Here is an 18,196-nt window from a genome sequence, read left to right on the forward strand (position 1 = left end):
TCGTATTCCGGAGCCCCTCACGTCGCCTCGAGACGCTTTCGTGGTAAATAATTACATGGGTAAAACTTATTTAAAACATGTGGCATGACAACAGTTTTTCTTTTCTTTTCTTTTTTTTTCGATGGCGCCCAAGTTCTCTGCAAGGTTCTCCGCGACGTAGATGAAGAAGGCAATGTGTTCTATCTTGCACGAGGAACACTGTCACGGCCATATTTTGATTGGAAGAAGAAGGCACCTCAGTAGTCCTGGCCAATCTCCCTAGCGGATAAGCGCCATCCCGCTTGAGGAGCAACAACAACAACAAGAAGGAACTGGTCGTTCTGCGGTTCACGGGTTCCTTCTACGATTCATCAGTTGGCACAACGCATTTCGTGGTGCAAGAAATACACAACGAAGATGAGCTCCAATGCTGAAAGTGCAGAGGTTAGTAACAGTGCAATAGCTGGAGAACACGCGCATGATATCGCAGCTATAGATGCATTTCTGAACCGGTGTTTGCTAGCTGACCGCATTATCGTGCTGTACCCTCTGTCGTTTGTGACGCTAATAAGTCCGACGTTGATCTCGTGTCCTGTCATTTAAACTTATGAGCTGCTGTGTTGTTTTTTATCCCGTTAACAAATTATCTGGCATGTCATCAAACGACACACCATCCCTAGCCTGCGTTGACTTGATAATGCAAATTGCGACATCACAGCATTATTATGATTATTATTAAAGTTGGTTTTATTAGTAAACGCATAGTAACAACAACAACAACAACTTTATTTTAAGATGATGAATGGGGAGTTTCATCGCCAGAGGCAATACTCTACCCCATAAAAAAGAGAATGTTAGAAATTGTTAGTTACAAATTGCGCCGAATGAAACCTGTCCTTGACTTCATATGTACCTATATGTAATGCGTTATGTGATGTTGTTCCTGTTACTATGATGTTACTGTGTAGGTGGTAGGCCAGTGCTAGCATCACTGAAGGTTAGGACGAGGTACACTGCTGGACAAAAGTTTACGGAACACGGAACACATCAGGGTGACGATCTAGCAGCGTATACGGACTTGGAAACGGGGGACTGGGTTACCTAGGCCCATGTCTGTAAGTCATTACGGTCAAATGCGCTGCTAATGTGTCACCCTGAGTAAAGGAATGCGCGTTCCGTTAACTTTTGTCCAGCACTGTACTAGCGTTATACGATCCGGAACTGCGACACAGCAACAATCACAAACTGGTTTAATATCTGATTGGCGAAGTGATGTCAATGTAGATCAACTCGTGTTGCAGTCGAGCGAAGTCCGCGCATTGCGGAGGTGGTGATAGATGGAAACCAGCTCTTGAACATGACATACTTCAGACTGTGGGCCTGCAGCTGAAAGGAGACCTGGAAAATATGTCGAAGCGGTCAAGAACGTCTTGAGTGTGCCCTGTTAGGGATGTCCGATGTTAGCCGCCTGTCGAGCCGCTGGAAGATCGCTATTGTGCTGCCCCAGAATATCTTCTCGGGGATCGCTGCATTATGCATGGATGAATTCTCTGCCGCCTTGATGCAAGTATCGATGCTGCTGACCCACATACCCGTACTGTCTGTTGGCGCTCAACTAATGTCAATTAACCGTGTGTTCTTTGAATTTCAAAATGAGATCCTCAGTTTGACACTCGTGAAAGAACTTATTCATCATTTTACATCCATCTGTTTTGGTACGGAAGGACTGGTGGATTTATAACTAAAAGCGCAGTTTTTCTGCCATTGCATTCTGATCTGTCTGAATACTCCTAACGTTTATCTCACCTAACAGCAGCTCGAAACGGTGCTTGACGAAGAGGAGTCTTATGACTGGCAAGCCCTCCGAGAACACATCATGGAAGTTATAATGCCCATCTGCTCGTGCGGCCTGGCCACTGGGATTGCCCTGGGAGCCGTACTTACGAGCTTGTTCCTGCAATTTGTGATCTCACCAAGGACCATCAAGGAGTTGATTGGACTCAAGCCAACGACAACCACCCCACGGACGTACTTCGCGTACCCTCCTCCCGCGAACGTGTGCTTCACCAGGGGTTGTAGCATGATGTCTCATTTACTGCAGAGCATGCTGAGTGAGCACGTAGAACCGTGTGACGACTTCTACGAGTACGTATGTGGTCGGTACGACGTCCCGGGAAGAGGAATGTTGAAGGCGTTGCAAGTGGATGTGGAGAAGGCGGCGCTGGAATGGGCAGAGGCGATGGTGATACCGAAGACAAGACAAACGGCAGAGCAGAAAATGGTGGCCCTACTGCGAGCTTGCAAAGCTACGCGCACGAAGTGAGTACATGCACGGATTATACGTTCAAACATTTGGGTACATATTAGAGAGCAGTATCTTTACATGGGGCATATGACCGCGTAGGTTCGCTTGAGAAGACAGTGACGCGACCACGTGACCGCCAGAGTGTGTGTTTGATTCACGCTGCTGACATTAGATAACTACCACAGTAACAAAGCAACTATTAAACAATCTCAGAAAACTAAAATTAGAGGGCCTTGAATAAAAAAAAAAAGGATCAATCAAGTCAGCGCTTTGCCGCATTTGAAAGCGTTTAGCACAGTGCCCAATGATGCAGCACGCTTATTCACGCACAACGTTCCGGAAGTGTCCAGAGCAGGGTTGCGGAATTATACCAGATTTATCACAGCTCGGAATGGAATTGGAATGGAATAGCGGAAACTGTTCTAGGAATGGAATGGGAATGGAATTGGAATGGAATGGTCTAGGCGCCCCGGTGGCTGCTGGGCCAGCCAGTACAGGTTACGGTTTCTTTTATTGATGGAATTAAAGGAATGGAATAGGGTTGCCAAGCCATTGCAGCAGTGGGAACTGATCATACCTTTTCATTCCGAGGAACTGAAAGGAATGGAATTTCACAAATGTCCATTCCTCAGAATGGAATTGGAATTGAATGGTTGACCCCATTCCGCAACCCTGGGTGGAACAGTCAGTTGACTTTGTCTTTGGAGGCTAAAGTCTCTCTTCATCTTTTATGTTTAAGTGACAGACCAGTAAGTCATAATCCTCCCCAGTTGCCGTTCTGTGAATTTGGTCGGTATATGTAGCTCCGCGGAGAGTGGAACTGTGGTGGAGTTGTTCACCTGCTTCACCGTGTTCCTGAAGCGGACGCCTTCACGATGTTTGCTATCTTCTGTCATCATAGTGGCTACCTCGTCGTTTCCAGAGTGCATTGACCGTAGTACTAGACCTCCACAGTTGACCGTAGTACTAGACCTAGAGCTCCCAGTCTCACGTCATAACAACATGGCATTACTGAGACAGTCATCATAGTAGATACCCATTGAAGGAAGGACACCGCGCGCTCCGCAATTGGTTGGCAAAGTTTCGAAATATAATGTTTCGCGGGCAGTTGCGAGCAGAGTAGCAGCGTGCCGACGATGTCGGTTGAGAGCACTGTGTCACAGTATTGGTACTGTGTTCGAAGAGGAGTGTGTTGGCCGATTTATTCGTGTGTTAAAGGAGCACTGAGGTGACCTTTTTTCTTTTCTTTTTTCTCGGTGCGGAGTGTTCTCCAACGGAGTTCCTCCGATAGAACGATGAGCGCAGGTGGCCTACAGAGCGAACGTGAGGGCTCTAGAGCCCATAGTATAGGAAAATTCACACAACACTGGGCACACGCGACCAATGAGAATGCAGCGATTGCTTCCCCAATCCTCCAATCAGAAGACTTCCATCCGACTGGCAGCCTGACCGGTTCTGGCTCTTGCTGACTTCTGCTTTTCATACAGGCCTGTACCGGCCCAATTGATCAATAAGACTCCACAAAAATTCTAATGGTCCATTAGAACATTTTGACGGACCATCACAACAGCTTGTCGGCACATTAACAACTCCTAGTGGTTGAAGAGGACTGTTAGCGGTCTGACAAATGCTGTGCCAGAACCTTAGTGGGAAAAGTGGGACCAGAGGCTTAGTGGTCCCACAGGAGAACTTAATGGTACGTCAACGAGGCTTTGTGGTCGAACAGGTGACGCCTCATCGTTGATCAGGGGCCCTTAACGGCACATCAGAGATATGGAATAGCATGTAATCGCCAAAACACTCCACGCAGGACGCCGTAAAGAACAGAACTGTCAAAGCTAACACGGAACCCGCGTCCTGTCCTGTCCTAGTCTTGTCCTTTAGTGTTTCCTTGTGTCGAAAGTTCTAGCAGTTATAAAAAATGGGCAACGTTGTAGCCGGCGTTCTTCTAGTATTCAATATGGCAGCTCGCATTGTCCAGGCCGAGAGGCATCCGACGGTCAGGCTACTACTTTTTTATGCCGTCATACTCATTACGAGTCGGAATATTCTAATATTTCTTCAAGATACAAGTCGTTCGTGATATGTGACCCCCATAAAACTTCCCTAAAACTGATCAGCTCTCAGACTCAAGTTTCGAACGCCCCAGCGTGTAAAGACGATTTAGCATCGCGCGACGCTCGCAAATAAAAGGCCTGCCTATAAAAAGCATTAAAAGCGATAAGAACCACCATGCTGGAAAACAGACAAAAGGACGACACAACACACAGTACAGACTGACGAACAAGATTTTTATTGACAAACCTGCTTCTTAAATAACCTGAGCCAGCAACGCCCTTTTCTGAAAGGTTACCCTTTTACACCCTCAAGCCTGCCTAGTAACTTCATCTTTTCGAGAGCACTGTACATTCAAAAAGAGGCACTAGGCACAGATGGCGCTGTTGGCTCAGGTTATCTAAGAGGCAGGTCTGTCAATAAAAATCTTGTTCGTCAGTCTCTGCTGCGTGTTGTGTCGTCCTTTTGTTCGTTTCCCAGTACGAGGGTTTTTATGGCTTTTAAAATATGGAATACCGAACAGCTCAATTTTTCACTGTTTTCTATAAAAGGCCATGCGCGAATGCCATGAGCATCCATAAAACGGCTGGAAGCTTCATAGGTGGACGCCGCTTTCCGTATATCCACTGGATGTCGCATGTCGGCAGTTTCAAAAATTTTCCTATATAGTCTTGACGGAATTCTCTGATGGAATGGAGTGTTGCGAGAGGGATAAAAACGAGCGATTGCACTGCAGAAGATCGATTCTCGATGAACCTACAGAATGTCTAAACCAAAATGAGTAAGAAACACAGACGTTGTGTTAGTCTTCCTCACCATTCCTAAGCCATTCCTCACTTCAATGTCGCGTGCGTGAGTAAATTAAATAAATTTATATACCTCACCACTTCTGTTTAACCCTTAAGTGCCCGCCCTCCTTTCCAATAAGCCTACAACAACGGGCCTTTGAAGAAACGTTTATAATGTGGAGATATACGCAAATATAAATTTGCAAGGCAAGATATGCAGCCGTTGCCCAGATATGGAGTGTTCCCAAATGGGAACAATGGGCTCTCGCAACATGCATAGACAGATGCACTTGACAGACTTTGTATATCGGTCCTCCATTCTTCTCAGCACTGTCTGCAGCCGCGATATTTTCTTTCGGGGGCTAATAATGCCCTTGTCCTGCTCTTGGTATAGAGCAGAGTTTGCCAAGTGGACCTCTCCTTCTGAACGGACCATCACAAGCTGCAAATAGTTCCTCCACAACAAGTCTCATGCAGCATAGCTATGTAGTTGCGCTTTGGTCGGGATCCTCGATCTAGGTGAAGTGTCCAGGCTGCGATGCAGGGTTTTTTGCTGGATGTGTCTGAGCAGTTGCCTTTCCATTTCTTGCTAGTAACGATAGGACAGTAGTTATTGACAAACCTACCGAAAAACCCATGCAGCCATGAAGCTGAACTCTCAAATTGCAGAAGAGATTGTGTTACCCTATATATATATATTCCTGACTAACTATAATGGACTAGCCCAGCGCGCAGATGTGCGTAGCCTCACGCTAGAACGACGATAGTAACGGTTGGACTGATTGGCTCGAGCAATCGCGTGCGGTAGTTGTGTCGCATTGCCGCCATCCACGGGCCAACACACGGGAACTATTCTTCGTTGTATCTGTACCACGTGGAGGCCGCAGCTGATTTTTGACGAGCCGCTTTCTGAGACTCTGCCGCTAGAAGGCAGCTGAACTCGTGATTCAAAAAAATGTTTTGAGCAGTGTAAAGGGCGACAAACCACCAAGTGGGGGAGACTGTTGCAGGCTGACTCGTGGGCTGCCAGGATAGTGCAACCTTCCCGTTTTACCCATTTCGCACCGGCCGTGCCCCTGTTCCTCTTTCTTAGGGGTTCATGACGTGTACTCTATACGTGTGGCGAACCCTGAGCTCACAGCAAGTTCCACTTCTCCCTTCCACGTGCCCGCTACATCACCTGGCAGAATGTCTGTGCTATGGATTCTTGGTCTTCTTGGTCTTCATAGGTGACGTTCCTTTCACATTTGGGCGTGCATAGCCCAACACTATTATTCTCGTGTCCTCCGCTGATTCCTAGAACCACTTTCAAGGCTTCTACTAATGTCCGAGAACTTTATTGAAGATATCTGCAGAGATTCAGAAGCGTTGCCCGTCAAGCCGTTCAGTACAGAAAAGTATGTACCTACCTGAACCCATTGTTCCCAAATGGGAACAACTGAGGAAATTTTTGCCTCACATTGGAATATTTGGCTAGTGAACTTTTATAACCACACAGATATGTTTATTTGTCTCCCTGCAATCACCACTGGCAGTTACATAAACAACGGGAAGGCGACGCACCTGCAGCACGTGATATAAACTCAATTGCCAGCAAAGATTGCAACTTTGTTAAATGCGGCAGACGAATCTCCCTGTCAACTGAAAACGTAAACCCCAAAGCCCGATTTCGGGTCATACTTTTGAGTATTGATTGAGTAATACAATGCAAGCTGATTTGGACATCATACCGGCTTTAATAAAGTTGCGGGATCGCTTAGACTAAGGTAATGTTTTTGTTCCCAAATGGGAACAATGGTATCAAATGGGTTAACCCATTTGATACCGCGTGGTATACATGCGGCAATGATACATGATAGCAATCATACCGCCCCTATTGAAAATAATTCCTGAGGTTACCTCAGAGTCTGAGGTCTTGAGGTATTATGGGACATCTGAGGTCTTGAGGTTGTCTCAGAGCTTGAGGTTCTTAGGTTACCTCCGAGCTTGAGGTCCTGGGGTTACCTCAGCGCTTGAAGTTCTGGGGTTACCTCAGAGTTCCTGCGGTTACATCAGGGCCTGAGGTTTCCACAGATTGAACCTGAAAGCATTCAACAACACAGAGCGCCCGTAGCACGACTTCGTGTTCAAAGAATTTTTATTGGTATTGAGGTCATCATATATATTTTTCAGACATTTGAATTTGTCGTTCAGTGTCACGACTCTCTTCATTTTCTTTCTGGTTTCTTCGCCTGCCTCCGTTCTGCTCTTGCACACATCCTTGTGGTCATTCAGTGTAGCAACGTCTTGGAGAACCTACTGTTTATAATCTCGTATCTCGCACCCTAGTTAACCTTCTCTACCCAGCTTTCCGATAACGCGATCTTAAGATTATCAGTTGAGTTTGGTTTGGAAGGGAGCAAAAAGCTACAGATAGTGACTTCACGAGGCTCACCTCCCACACGACAGTACGACGTCGCAAATACTTCATAGCTTACATCACCAAAACATAACAATACCTAATACAACCAGAAAATGGAGACCTATGCGGTAAGCACACATGATAACATAAGTAATAACTGGCACAATATGCAGGACAATGCATAGATACCTAAATATGCTCCAACAGGTCTGTCCTCGCACTATAAACAGTATCAATATTGCTAGCTTTAGGCATGGCAAAATCCAACAACTGTTTCCCATAATTAGTTTGGGACACGTCAGCTACGAGGAATAAGAAATCGATAGTGATGATTCTTTTATCTATCCACCACTACCGCTAGCTGTAGCTGGTCTTACTCCGTGCGCTCCTGCAAATCTCTCCTCCCTTTCAACAGGTGCCATTCCAAAAATCGTGAGGTCTGCCACCGTCTACTCTTGTTTCAAGAAAAGCTCCCACACACACACACACACACAAACCACTCTCTTATGCAGAGAGTTCGGTTCGGTTCGGTTCGGGTTTAGGTTCGACGATAAGGGTTCGGTTCCGGTTCAGCTCCAGAAGGCAACTATAATGGTTCAAACCGGTTCTTTCCAAACGGTTCGGTTCACGAACCGGTTCAGGGGCCACGGGTGCGAATGAAGCACAACAGGCAGGTTAAAGCAAACTTCCGTTTGTGTGGTACAGTGCTTGAAGTGGACAGGAAGGCGTCAATGGTCGTTCAGGATTTTGAAAGACTTTGTGCGATATCAAAGACAAGATTAGTAGTGGTTACAAGAGGAGCATAGCCATGAATTACCGCCTTAGGTTGACTGTCCCCGCATGTAGATCATGTCGCGGGGGTTAACTCACCCACAGGGTTGTTCGCAGAATCTCGCCAGGAACAGACGCCAGGAACATCTCGCCAGTCAACCAAGCCTGCTACCTTCGCCTAAGTCATTTAAGTGATAGAAATCATTCATCACCAGTCGGAGTCGCGAACACACGTTAATCAGCAAACGAGGCTTCATGGTAGTTCGATTGCAATGGTGCGATCCTGAGCTCGGCGTCTTTATGTAAAAGGCGCGTTATTGTGTCAGCACTGACCGCCGCCGTGCTACCACGTCGCCGTTAGAGTGAAGTGCCTGTGGAACAAAGAGAAAGCAAGTACAAACAGAGGGTTCGACTAATTTTCGACCCATTGCCGATTTTTAAATACGATGTCAATATGGTTGTTTTTGCTTCTTTTATTTCAAATCCACAAAGAAACCCAGCTTAGCATGTTCTTTTCATTCTGACCAGCACGAGGGTGGCTGGCGCTTTACTTTCTAATACCCTAGTCTCGCGGCAAACTTATGCGTTAAACGGAATAACAGTAACTTCACCTCCTAACCAACCATCATCTCGAATGACACCGTTCTCTCCCCTGATTTGTTGAAAACAGTAGGCGTACGCCTTTTCTGTTAAATTATGTTCTGCATAATTGTGACAGAAAAGGTTGTGACAAAACCTTGTGACAAAAAAGATATATAGATTCATGTGTATGTCTTAGACATTAGTAGTCCTAACAGTTTTCAGTTACTCTCTTTGTTGTTGTTACTTCGTGACTCGAGAAAATCCAGATCATTGTTGCAGGGCACGACTTCTTCGGCAAGCAAAAGGAAGTCTACGAAGCTAATAAATGAAGAAAAAAGAGGAAAAATAGTTTTTACGTTCATGCACAACATGCAAAGTTCCGCACTTAATTCCGTGTGAACCGTTCCGTGTGACTGGTTCAGTTGCGGTTCAGCTCCAAGATTGCGTCGCCTCTTTCGGGTCGGTTCAGTTCCGGTTCGGCCAAAAATAAAGGTTAATAACGGTTTTCGGTTCGGGTTCAGGTTCGGTTCGACTCTCTGCTCTTATGTACCCCAAGGCTTCTTCCCCCCTTTCCGATGCGCACCGAGAAAATCAGCCGGGCGACAAGTGCAATCTCAAGCAGCATTGCGAGCAGACGCCATAGCACCGCCATCCGCCATCCGTACGCACTTGCGTGTTGCTTGAGGTGGCTCTTCAGGAGCGTCTTCCAGCCTATCGAACAGCGATGATTGAGGAACTCTTGGCGATAATCCATGAGGATAAGAGGCCGGATCAAATTTTGCAAAAATTCACTCGTTAACTGATCTAGCTACACGTGTGTCATCGCTACCGGTATTTTCCTCCCTCTGTAATAACGTCGGCCACGTTCATATTTGCGTTGTCACTGTGTTATTACGCAGAACTCGGGCACGCTACGCGTTGACCCAAACACGTGGCTTGACGTGGCGAGACAACTGTGTCAAAATGTCTTCCCGCAGGTGGGTATGTTTGATGAACCTGAATAAATAAAAATCTCGCAATTAGCAAACGAACGCCTCAACACAGTCCTCAAGATTGCAACTGCGCTGACGCTTTCATGTCCTTTTAGATTATGTGTTGTGTTACCTGGCTACCTCAAACATGTGCTATGCGGCCCGCGTAGTCCCTTCATGGCGTCCTAGTTTGCACTGGCCAACGCAGGGACTGCGAAAAAGTTTCCGAATAACGAGTTTGGACACGTGTGGACTCGTCTGCGATAGGTTGTGGTTTCGGAGCGTCGTGGCGGCAGTACGCGCGGAACACTGCGAAATGTCAGTCAGGGTACTTCGAAGTGTATTTTTGTTATCCCACATGTGTGTACCCTTACTCAGAAACCGCAGCAGATAGGGAATCTAGTATCACTGAGTTAGTGTGTGCGCGAAGGTGAATTGCGGCATTATGGGTCGCCCTGGGAAGTGTACGTACAGAAGGTGGTATTAGAGAGTTTTAGCTGTCCGTTACCGAGTCCCTGCTCTGCTCCGCTCAGCCGACGAGCGAGCACGCAATTGCGCATGCGCGCGACATTTTGCCTTTAGCGGGTCAACGGAGCGGGGCTTCCGCTCTGCTGCCGGGCTGTCTGAGCGGAGCGAGACGCGATACGGTCCGCACTACCTGGTATCAAGATGGCTGCCGGCAGTGGAGAGGACCTACCGCAGCCCTCGTCGCTGTTCTCCGCTGTTCCATGGCAGCTCCGGAAGCGTTTTCGGATCGACGAGAATCCTGTAGGGGACTCCTAAAGTTGACAAGTGAACCCAGAACACAGACAGCTTCAAGCGCAAATGTAATTTTCTTCTGAGAAGCTTGCACCAAAGTCGACCCAGCCCTGCTAAACGCACTTAACCGACCACCGTAAGCGGAGCGGAATGTCAAAGCGGTCAGCTAACGCTCGCTATTGGTGCGGATCACAATCGACACGGCGAAACCATGCAAGAAGCGGTTGGCGGGCTCAAATAAATACCGTCGTCGGTGCCGTTGATTTTTTTGCCGCTGTAGCATGCATCATATGTGCCAGTTTCCCGTGGGCCTCGCCGACAGTAAAATAACAGCCACACGAGACCCCTTGTTATCCTTTATCCAACGACCAGCCGGCGGAACACGAAATTGACAGCGGGACAGGTCGATCCAAAGAGCGCATTGGTGCGCTGCTCCGTGCAAAGAAATATGTAAACCGAAATCGATTAATTACTCCGATTAACAAATGTCGAAGCGTGTTTTTTCTTTTTCTTTGTGTTCACTCAAGGTCTCGATACGTAATACCGTGGTTCCGAATGCGTGCGAAGTAAAAGTAAGGGCGTTGATTTAATTAGTGAGCGGATGCAAATGAGGCGCTCGCTACTTAGTTAAAGGCCGATGTCCGAAGGATATTTATGCAAAGTTTTTATAAATAAAAGCTTTTCCATGGCGCCACCTGTTCACGAATTATTCAGCCGTGTGACCTACGTGAAACACCCAGTATAACGAATTGTTCGCACGAGTGTCGACGCGGAACATTCTCATTCGAGTACCACACGACACTATCATGGCCCCAAGCACAACCTATGTTCATAGGTGGCTGCCTGTGCACACGCACGTCTTGAAGCCTGTTTGTGCTGCAGTGCGACGCCAACGAGCGAACGCAGGCAGCAACGTTGACTGCCGCGTATGCAACTCGTTGAGCGGTCAAGAGCATGCTCTTGCAGAGGTGGGCGTGCTTCTCTCTGGAGAACAACATTGGGAACACTCTTGGGACGTTGTGCACCAGCTTTCGCCGGAACAATACCACAATGGCAGAAGGGCAAGGGCGCATGCGAGCTGGTACATGATTGCAACAGTGAGACACGGAGGAAAACCAAAAGACGACACTCTCACACAATTGTGTCGTCTTCTGGTTTTCCTCCGTGGTTCGGGACTAACTGTTGCAATACCACAATACCTCGCGTGGTTCGCTATGTGCACGAACATCGCTAAGGTATTGCACGCTGAAGGAAAAGCATTGCATGTCCTCGATTGTGCTCGTTCACGACGATGCATAAACAGGAATACGAGAGAGGTGACAAAAGCTGACGACGCGTGCCGTAATGGACCGGTAGAGCGACGTCGTAGTCTAAACAGGCCTTTACTTTCCAATATGGGAACAGCATTTGGACCAGTACGCGATTTTCCAAAAAGTATCCACCGTGTAGCATGCTCTGTCTCTGAAGAACAGCAGAAAACTGGTCTAGTTGGTGAAACTTCATAATGGGGAGGAAAGAAGTAACACTAAAATGCAGGCTGCGATCCACAACTCACTTGGGTTCTCCCGACAGTTGAGTGTAGCGCAGTGAATTAACCCGGTTAAGTCACTATACCCGCGTTCCTGAAACAGGAGTAGCGACTAGCTAGGAGTAGTGACGCTAGAGCTGTCGTCTGTTCTTGCTGCCGCTCGTCTCTGCTGCATCATGGAGGACGCCCGAAAATTGCAGTGCGGATTTTGCGACCCTGTATTCTCTTCAGAGCAGCATGTGCGTAACCATACATACAATACACATAAGCTCGTTGCATGTGACAGCCGAAACCTGTTTGTATATGCGCATTAGAGCTAGCTGCGGACTTCAGAACAGCCGAACTCCAGGATCAGTGGCCAGTGGACCGTGCCGAGTGTGCGCGCTTGGAGCGCGATTGCATCTTTAGGGGGCGTTTTACGCACTCGGCGTTGTATTGTTTCGTTACTCATTAAAGGGAGACTTCGGAAGGATTCGAAAAAAATTAGGTGAGCATCATGCCAAACACGGACCGCTCCCTTGATACAACATTCGCATTCATTTTGTGTGAGTAATTCGTAAATGATGGCAATACCAAACCGAAACCAATGTGCAAACCACATAGCGGTTCGTCATGAGGAAGATACTGTGACGTCACCCGGCATTGTCGTCTGCTACCAAGTTTGCATTCCTCCATGCAGGATGACGTCGGCAGTGTTCCTTTCAGCGCCCTCTTGCTTCACAGAGGCGAAGCGTTCACTTCGTAACAATTCGTTCGAATAAAATCTGCGCACTTTGGGAGCGCGATATTTCGTAGGTATGTTCCTGACACTGCAAGGGTCACTATGTCTTTTCATCGTTCTGTTGTCTGTTTTAGTGGCGCCTCTCTCCTGTCCATTATGATATGTCTCTGTACTCGGTGCTATGCCTGTATTTAGGCGCTGTCTCATTGGGTTAGAAATGTTCGTTAGACTTGACCTATTTGTGATGGCGTGTATTTTATTCTGCAGGAACGTCAACGACCCAACCGACCTGCTAAGTTTTATGGCGCATCAAAACATGTCCTTAAGTGGTGCAGATACTTCGGATCCCGTCGGCCGCCTCTTCGGATTATCTTTGCATTACGGCTTGCACGTCCTTTTTGAGACTGCGATACCATCTACGGGGGATTTAACACATTTTGGCGAACTGATGCTGCGTTTGAATTACAACCCGCAGTACATGTCTTGGATCACCAACCGTTCCAAAGTAGATGTCAACTACTACAACAAACGGCTGACTGCGTTTGGTGTCGATACCTCACTGCAGACTGATATAGCTTTAGCTGAGACCGTCGTCCACCATGTTATGCTGAGTGTGAAAGGAAACTTGAACCGTTGGACGACGTTGACGATCGCCGGCCTAGGTATGGTCATTCCCAGTGAACACAAGGTACACAGGGTGTCTCAGATAAATCCCCGGACCGAATAATTTGAGAACAGCGCCACCTGTCGTGGAACTATTTTGTAAGCATCTCTGACGTTTCGTACATTAGCAATGTGGCGTGAAATTGCTGTGCATACGGTCACTAATTAGCTGGAAAGTCAGTTCCCCGAATTGGCGGCTCATCAGAATATAGACGACTTAGGCGTGATCCCCCTCCTCCCAACCGGTTTTCCCCGTTGCGATGCCGGACGTCTTCCGATAGGTCCTCCCAAAACGATAATACATTAACATTTTATTGGATGTACATTCAGAGCGAGTTCTCAGGGCCAGAAAGTCTTGCACAGCGGCATGCTGTACAACTGCATGCTTCGCTGACCGAGAACGCACGTGAAACAGTTTTCTTAGGTTTTTGGCGTCCGCTGTAATTAGAGATGACTCCGCTGCGCGGTGCCCCATGGAGGCGGGGCGTCCGTATATGCCGCCATAGACGCAGACGCTGTGGCATTTAGTGGCGGAGGGCCCCACGACACAGATTTTGGCCCTCGTGCACATGTGAAAGCGAGGCTGTGTGATGCATCGAAAGCGTCGGGTACCCCGCATACAAGCGCATTGGTGAGAAACCTCCGAGTAGATCCCTGCACGGGATGACTTTTCCGGTCCGATTCGGCCAGGGCGCTTCGAAAAATGGCTCGTCCCGTCCCGGACCTTTATGTTTTTACTCGGCCCGGTGGCCCAGCGAGTATGGCCCTGCCCGACACGGTGACCCGGCAAGTAGAGCCCGGTATTTCCAGCCGTGAGTAACGCGTTTCGAGCGCTTATCAAACAAATTTATGAGCAAATTTATAACAAGAGAAGAGAGGTCCACAAACATACAAGTGCTGGGAGTTTAACACCGCAACGACACGCCGGCAAACGCGTTATCGTTACACTACCTAGTTTTTGCGCAGGGAGACGATATTGTCGAGAAAGTTTCTCCTAAAATATACCCCTCTCACTAAGCTTTGCGAACATAATTGTGAAATGTGTGAGAAGCAATGTGAAGTCGCTTTGAGAATGTTCTAAAGGGTCGAATAATAAGCATAATGCAGTGTCCTTTGCTTGTTTTTGCAAATATACGCCCAGGAATGACGCAAGCACGTGGTGATATGAACTAATAATCATTCATTGCGTGGAATGGACCTTTTTCACATACGTGTCGAATCCTAGTGGCTCTCCAGCGAACCACGCTTGGAGCGCGTCAAAGCAAATCCACGTGGCTAGCACAAAGGACCAAAACCGGTCCGGAGTGGGACCAAAGAGCTCGCTCCGTTCGTTCGGTCTCCCCACTGGTCCCCAGTTCTATCGTCCCCATACCGCGTCATCTAATGACGACGAAGATAACTATCTCCGGCGCTTCAAGGACAATGGCATAAGCCGTTGTGAAGAAGGTCCTTTAGCTAACTGACTCGACCGAGGTAAACTGCGGAAACATGTTTGTCGGCCCGGCCTGCGGTGCTGGCGATTTTGTCGGTCCGGCCAGGAGCACACAGCAATAAGAGGCCCACAGGCCCGGGCTGGACCGGGAGCCCGAGACCGTGCAGGGCTGTATCTCCGTGTCTACTGCTACGGAGCTCATGGTAGCACAGAATAGCAGGCACGGCGTGCCAGTTTTGTTTAATTTGTGGGACGCTTCCCAACCCACAGTCTGAGAACCACTGTACTATACAACTAGGGATTCTGAGTACGTACCTCTCAGAGGAAAAAAAAATCAGGTCTAGTCATTTTTGCGAATAATTTGTTTCGGATCACACATTTTCTTCGCGTCAGAGCGCAAAAAAGCTTCTTCACATGTGCTATCTGCCTCGGAATTACGTGTCCATGTTCGGCAACAGTATGTGCTGATAGAAAATTAACAGCATGAACACACACATGAACGGACACAGCGGATTCCCAAGCAGCACAATGTACTGAAAGTCAAGTGCAATAGGGGTGGACGGTACGTGTCTTATCAATGTTCTTTAGTTTCACGAGTATGTTCAAGGCCTTCCACCTACCATCCACCCCTACTGCACTCGACTTTCAGTACATTGTGCTGCTTGGGTTTGATCCCCGCTTGACATCTTTCTTGTGTTTGTTTGTTTTGTGCGTATATTTCTTGTTATGGCGGTACAGGCATGCTATCGCGCCTACAAGAATGACAATGCATGAGACTGAGGGCTGTGCGTCAATCAGATAAACAGGAACGAAAGAATGGCGAAGTGTGTCTTGAAGCTGTGGGTCGGAACATACTACGGCCAAACATGCGGATGTACACGTAACTCCGAGGCGTGTAGGGCTGTGGAAGAGCTTTTTGCGCTCCTTACGCGAGGAAAATACGTAATGCCAAACCAATTAATTGCTCAAAAAATCGCTTGACCCGATGATGACCCTCTTAGAGGTATGTACTGTAGATTCCCAATTGTGATGTAAATGTTGCAATACTGTCTCACGTGTACTTTCGGGTAGTTTTATTTTTAGCTAATTAATGGGCGTGCACATATCAATTTAACGCTGCTTGGCTATTAGCAGTTTACCGATAGGCGGCGCTGTACTCAAATTATTCGGGCCGGGGGTTGGAGACATACATTTGTGCTGTCGTTACCATGTTGCGAACAGGTTTTCCGTGACATGGGCAAGAGGGGGAGCGATTACAAAATCTTTATGCTACTTATATCGTTCTGTTCTCATGTCCAAGGGAGTGTCCACAAGCAAAGTAAAAATGCCAGCTAACTGTGCGATACTTCTACTACACTTCGAACTACAATTCGAAGCCTTTGTTGAGTCTTATGCATTCGATTAATGCAAGAGTCACATTATGGAGCCCCCACATGTGGCAGCCTAATACTGAAGAAACCTTTTCTACAGGTTCTGTAGAAATCCCATCGGCGACATGGCATGAAGCTTTCATGAAGTATGCATCGCCAGGATATACATTGAACGACGATGTCAGGGTATCAGAAGCTGTTCTGAGCCTTGTACGAGGTGTCTTCCGAAGTTTGTCAAAGGAGCGTTTCAATCTATTGGCCCTGTGGGAACTCATTCGTCAGTTTGGTCCCTATGTGAACAACGAGCTTAGTGACGACGACGACAACGATTCAGCCTACTACGCCCGCTGTGATCAAATGTTGAGTCAAGTTGCCTCCATGAGCTTCTACTACTCGTACAGCATTGTCACTCCTGTCGCCCTTCGGTCAGTGGGATCCTTAGCATCTATCATTCAAAATGGCCTTTTAGCGTGGATTTCGACGTTGACACATGTACGCAAGCGAGTTTCGTTAGACAGCGTGGCGAAAGTGAACTTTGTGCTTGGCTTCCCAGAAGGTCTCCAAACAAAACAGGACTTGGAAATGCTTTGGTCGGTCGTGCCTAATGTTGACGAACGTTTTCTTGGCGCATGGCTTCGTATGCGCAATTCTTGGACGATATGGAAGTTTAACCATCCCAGAGCAGTTCTGTTTTCGCTGAGTGGGATGGCACTTCCAGTCAGTAGGAAGTTCCACGTTGTCGGCGTGCCAGCGACGCTGCTTCATAACGTTTTCTTCCGCGACGACTCTCTGGCTGCAGTAAACTACGCTGGCCTGGGACACCTTATAGCCACTGCTCTGGTTGAGGGCTTCGTGGCTTTCAAAGTCAGCAAGCCAACCTGTCAACAGAGAGATTGGTTGCTGGGACTGCACGTCGCCCACAAGGCCTACCTGCAACATTCAGCGGAGCAGGCAATCCGCTTGCCGGTGTTGAGGCTGTCATCTCGGAAACTGTTCTTCGTGTCGGCATGCCTGAAGACGTGTTCCTCGCGCGGCCTAGACGGCACGGAAAAGAACGCAGTCTGTCATGACCTGGTCAAGAATATGCAATCTTTTGCCGAAACCTTTGAGTGCGCGGCGGACAGTAACATGAATCCTAGCAAAAAATGCATCCTGTGACGACGACTCAGGGTTGCGTCTGTGTATTGAACGCAAAGATGTGTATTGCTCTGCATCCAATTTTCCAAGTTAGAAATTTTTCGTTGGTAAACATGCTTGCATCTTTCAGCATACTGCAACATATAAATGAAGTTCAATTAGGTTGAAACCTTGGCAAAAAGCGTTTTTCTTTCTGTGGGTAGGGTCTTTCCTTCTTCCAAGGAAAAGACGCGGGTTTTGAGCCTTCCCTACTCCCATGAATTTGCTCGCAGGGTTTAAAAAGTAGCGTCCTCCTTTAAACTGACCGGAATGATCCCCGCGGTAATAGTCCAAGAACCAGTGAAGAACGTGTATCACCGAAACAGATTTGCTCCATGAAAATGAGGTGTACTCCTTCCCGCTATCCCCTTGGGAACAATATATCTGCCAAACGTCACAATGTCTAAATGTTCGGCTCCTCCAACACAGGGCGTAAACTCGAGTTGACATGACATGAGATGAAAGAAGGAAGTCACTGAAAATTTACATGCCTTTAAGGCTAAAAGACCACCTACGCTCCAGCCCTACATGCACTCTTCTGTACCACAATGTCTGTTCTTCCCAGACGCCATTCTAGGCTTGGACGCGAGATTGTAGAGGCAACCTTCATGCATCGTTCTTCCAACGTGAGTCAGAGGGTCACCGCTAGATGTCGCCTTTATTGCCCGGGACTTTCCTGACTAGAGTTGTGTGTC

At 47.7% G+C, this 18,196-nt stretch overlaps 1 protein-coding gene across 1 annotated transcript; it reads left to right on the top strand.

Annotated features, from left to right (window-relative positions):
* Positions 1 to 202: 202 nt before the first annotated feature.
* On the top strand, positions 203 to 17,624 carry LOC135386172 (uncharacterized). The gene is made up of 4 exons (XM_064615939.1): positions 203 to 423; positions 1,793 to 2,298; positions 13,128 to 13,522; positions 16,426 to 17,624. Exons 1-4 carry the CDS (start codon positions 397 to 399, stop codon positions 17,481 to 17,483), a joined length of 1,986 nt encoding a protein of 661 aa, XP_064472009.1. The 5' UTR covers positions 203 to 396; the 3' UTR covers positions 17,484 to 17,624.
* The last annotated feature ends 572 nt before the right edge of the window (positions 17,625 to 18,196 follow it).

The sequence above is a fragment of the Ornithodoros turicata genome, chromosome 2 (genome assembly GCF_037126465.1).
Source record: "Ornithodoros turicata isolate Travis chromosome 2, ASM3712646v1, whole genome shotgun sequence".
Taxonomy (NCBI): Eukaryota; Metazoa; Arthropoda; class Arachnida; order Ixodida; family Argasidae; genus Ornithodoros; species Ornithodoros turicata.